The 4,437-nt window shown below is 43.4% G+C and overlaps 1 protein-coding gene across 1 annotated transcript; it reads right to left on the bottom strand.

The window, feature by feature from the left end:
• Positions 1–46: 46 nt before the first annotated feature.
• On the bottom strand, positions 47–3,265 carry PDE6G (phosphodiesterase 6G). The gene is made up of 3 exons (XM_018568229.1): positions 3,120–3,265; positions 1,985–2,025; positions 47–247 (listed from the first exon to the last, which is right to left on the bottom strand). Exons 1-3 carry the CDS (start codon positions 3,263–3,265, stop codon positions 171–173), a joined length of 264 nt encoding a protein of 87 aa, XP_018423731.1. The 3' UTR covers positions 47–170.
• Between the last annotated feature and the right edge of the window lie 1,172 nt (positions 3,266–4,437).

Genomic DNA, 4,437 nt, shown 5'->3' with positions numbered 1-4,437 from the left:
GGGGGTAACTCCGAGTCGTCAGAGGTGCAGAGTTGGGTAGTTTTACCTTGAGTCCTACACAAACTACATCTCCCTGCGGTGGCCAGCCAGAGAAGAAACAAAAACAAACAAAAAAAAACAAGAAACAAAAATAATAAAACAGGCTTGTGGATGGACGGAGTCGGCGATCTCTAGATGATACCGTATTGGGCCAATTCGTGCAGCTCCAAGTGATTGAAGGCTTCCCAGGGGCAGATGACTGTGATGTCTGCAAACAAAGCACAGCTGTCAAAATTGTCATCACTACCACCATAATCTTGAAGCCATGTATAGCTCTCCACCTATAGCCCTTCTAGTATCGTGGGTTGGATTTCCATCACCAGAGAATGAAGGCCCCCAAAAAATACCCCTGTGCTAGAATTACACGCAACTTTTTCTTCTATTGCTGATCCTGTTGACTGTCTTTCTACCTCTTCTCTGCTGGTCTAATGACTAACCCTAAACAACCTAACCCTTATTGTTAACCCAATCTGAAACCTCTAAACATCAACACTCAACCTAACTCCAAACCTTCAACCTTAACCCTAATGCTAACCTAACCGTAAATCTAACCAAATGTTATCAACCCAATGCCTATCTTTACCTCCAGTCCTTAACCTTTATTCTCACCTCTATACTTAGCTCTAAACATTAACCTTCAACCTAACTCCTAAACCCCAACCCTATAAATATAAACTCTCAACCTAAACCCTAACTCTGATGGTAACCCTAACCTTAAATCAAACCCCAAATTATTAACCCTACGGCCATCTTTTCCTCCAATCTTTGACCTTAAATCTAACATCTAACCTTAGCTACTAACCCAAATCTTAACCTTAATGCTAGCCCTTAACCTAACTCCAAACCCTCAACCTTAACCCTAATGTTAAACTAACCTTAAACCTAACCCAATGTTATCAACCCAATGCCTATCTTTACCTCCAGTCCTTAACCTTTATTCTCACCTCTATACTTAGCTCTAAACATTAACCTTCAACCTAACTCCAAACCCTAAACCTAAACCTTATGGCTAACACTATCCTCAAACCTGACCCCAAATTATCAACCCAATGCTTATCTTCACCTCTAATCCCTAACCTCTATACTTACCTCTAAATATAAACTCTCAACCTAAACCCTAACTCTGATGGTAACCCCAACCTTAAATCAAACCCCAAATTATTAACCCTACAGCCATCTTTACCTCCAATCTTTGACCTTCTATCTAACATTTAACCTTAGCTACTAACCCAAATCTTAACCCTAATGCTAGCCCTTAACCTAACTCCAAACCCTCAACCTTAACCCTAATGTTAAACTAACCTTAAACCTAACCCCAAACTATCAACCCAACACCTATCTTCACCTCCAGTCCTTAACCCTCAGTCTAACCTCTATACTTACCTCTAAACATTAACCTTCAACCTAAACAATAGCCCAAATGGTAACCCTAACCTTAAACCAAACCCCAAATTATCAACCCATATTTGACTTTCAATCTAACATCTAACCATAGCTCCTAATTGTCAACCCTCAAACCTAACCTTATACCCAGTCCAAACCTTAACCCTAATTCTAGCCCTTAATCTAACTCCTGATTGCCAACCCAACCCCTAACTTTCGGAGTGTTTATTGTATGGCCACCTTTAGATTAAGATTTGATCCAAATTGGTCATCATGGTATCCTACCAGCCCCTCAACATTTTAATTCGTGTGAGGTGCTCCTGGTCTTCTAGGACCCTAGAAACGGCCCTGCCTTCAACCTAACCTCTAATCATCAAAACAACCCCTAAACTTACCTCTGTTTCTTAACCCACAAGCTAAACTTTGACCCTAACCTTCAACCTAACGCCCCCAACCCAAATCTTTTATGTGCATAGTTTATCCGTCTTTTTTAATACACTGTCTGTGATAATGTCTTTCCTGAAAGCGTGATGTAAAATATGAAATAACAAAATGTGGTTACCTGTTCCTAGACCCTCCATACCGGGAATGTCGTCACCAAACCTGTAACAGAAAGATAACAATACTCAGAGGTGAATAGTTGAGCTTTCTAATGAGGTGACAGAAGCCAATCTTTCCACCTTTTGATAACTTCCTGGCACAATAAAATTAAGATCTTCCAGTGCTGTAATTTTGGAAGTATATAAGATAGACTGCCGGAGGAATAGGACTGTCAACAGGACATAGAATTAGGAGGACCACAGCTGACCATGCATGTGTTTGCCTACAGAGCAGAAAAGCAGGACAAGTGGTCAGAGAGAAGGGCGTTTGGATATGGTTTTCTCGCCAGTTTGACTCATCATGACATTGGTTGGCCTCGGCCATTGGAAACTACTTGTAAACATTGCTGTCCAGTCTGGATGAAAACAGTCAAACACTGCGAATGTCATCCACTATCTCTGATCTATTTTGCTGAGCGCAAGTCCTTTTTACAAAGACATAGAGAAGTAGTACACAATAACCCACACCAATATATTACCGATTGTTTTGTCATCACTCTGACTACGCTAAGCTCCTGTATTCTGATTGGCTGACCTGGGTTACATCTAGTGTTGCCACCTTGTGTTCCAGTGAAACCCGAACACTCTAGAGATGCACGGAAAGTTTTGGGGGAGAATGAGTCGCGGCTTATTCATATGTAAATAGCGCCACCCATTCATATGTAAATATCACAGTCAAGACTATTTTTAGTGGGGTGCCAGCAGCCCCTATCTTAATTTTGGTTGCCCCTGTCTGCCTGACATCTTGTGTCCGGGTTTCTGCTGCCATGAAACCTGGACACAGCATTCAAAACCCGGACTGTCCGGGTGAATCCTGGACAGGTGGCAACCCTAGTTACATCATTTCTTTTTACCCTGTTTTGACACCCGTTTAAACCCGTCCCCACACTTCTAAAAAAGTATTTTTATTGGATGTGCCCATCTGGGGGATTGTATTCCTGACTTCCTGTCCCACGGTTCCAGTCATGTCTTTTACCATTGCAATAACAATTGAATTCTGCCAGCCATACCCATCTGCTCCGATGTAAATGCTTTCCTGCATATAACAAACTATCTAGTAATTGATCTAGTTGCTACACAAGAGTGTTGGACTCTTACCCCTGAACACCTTTTTTTGGAGGTTTACTCTTGAACTGTCGGGTCTGCCTCTGCTTGAATTTAGGTGGCCCTTTCCTGGGAGTTGCGGGCCCTCCCATCACGCGGGTAGCAGACTTAAGATCAGTCTTTGCAGGCTCTAGGTTCATGGCAGCTCAGGAACCTTGTTGGCTCCGGCAGAAAGTCAACAAAGGGCAAACAGTGACGCCAGCTGAGTGGAGATTTTTATAGAACCACCTATAGGAGGAAAAATAAATATTGTTATCAGAGTGGCCTCTGGACGAACAGCTCACATATTGGCTTCACACACCGAGCCATAGATATTTACTTGTGCCGGAGATGTGTTGATACGTGATACGTACATGCATGTTCCTGGTTTCACCAAGTAGTGAGGCAAGCTTGAGGAATTTGTACCTTCTAAACCAGTCAGCAATGGCAAGTCCCATTGCTAACTCAGTCAGTGCCTTAAAGGGTTCAGTGAAGATGCTTGAAGCTTGCTGTACCCTTATACAAGCCCGTGGAAAGAAGCCCATCAAATATCTTGCTTATAATGCCAAGGTCACCCATTGGATACACATATGAGGTGGATGAGAAGTGTGATTAGGGACACTGTGGCGAGCACTTGTACCATGCAGTCATGGGGACCTCACTTTAATTCCAACCGGGGATAATATTTTCATGGTGTTTTTTTAATACTTTTAACACATAGGATTTCAAAGAGCGCCTCAGTTTCCTCCCACAACCCCAAAACACATTGGTGGATTACTTGGTTTCCATTCAACGTGGAACCATGGTGTAGAAGAAAGAAAAAGACAATCGATAGGTGGGGGCATTTTAGATGATTGCAAAGTCAGCAAACTGTGTGGCCAGGCAGCAGGGAAAGTAAGTAGAGTTTTGTCAGAGACCATCTGTTAGTGCACATGTGCGAGGTCCCGTTTTCCATACCTTTGGAAAACAAGCACTTGTGTGCATGCGCGTGTGCGCCACGGAAATGCCGCGGAAAAGCGTGCCAAACGGCGCACAGGAAGTGACACAATGTGCTGATGGACCACACTATTTAAACCCAGCCTGCCTGTCTCCAAATTGCTGGATTGTCTTTCAGCTCCCCTGTGTTCCTGTGATTCCTTGCCTTGTATTGCCAGACTTCTGACCCGGATTGGTTCTTGACCTTTCTTGTTTGCTGCCTGCCCCTAACCTTGGATCGTTACTGGACTTTGCCTTTACCTCATCCCTTTGTACCTTGCCTGCCCGACTGGTGTGACCTTGGCTCGTTTGACCTTGATTACGGATCTTGCCCTGCTCTGCAACCAGCACCTGGACT

Source organism: Nanorana parkeri, unplaced genomic scaffold, assembly GCF_000935625.1.
Source record: "Nanorana parkeri isolate BGI_ZX_2015 unplaced genomic scaffold, ASM93562v1 scaffold1157, whole genome shotgun sequence".
Classification (NCBI taxonomy): domain Eukaryota; kingdom Metazoa; phylum Chordata; class Amphibia; order Anura; family Dicroglossidae; genus Nanorana; species Nanorana parkeri.
Note: the sequence above shows the minus strand (reverse complement) of the source record. Positions and strands in the feature narration are given on the sequence as shown.

What these genes read in the sequence shown, in the direction of transcription:
- PDE6G (XM_018568229.1), bottom strand. Translation starts at nt 3,265, where the DNA reads ATGAACCTAGAGCCTGCAAAGACTGATCTTAAGTCTGCTACCCGCGTG. An exon ending in CCAAAAAAAGGTGTTCAGGG is followed by an intron (nt 2,026 to 3,119) that starts GTAAGAGTCCAA and finishes TTTCTGTTACAG; the next exon opens with GTTTGGTGACGACATTCCCG. An exon ending in TATGGAGGGTCTAGGAACAG is followed by an intron (nt 248 to 1,984) that starts GTAACCACATTT and finishes CTTTGTTTGCAG; the next exon opens with ACATCACAGTCATCTGCCCC.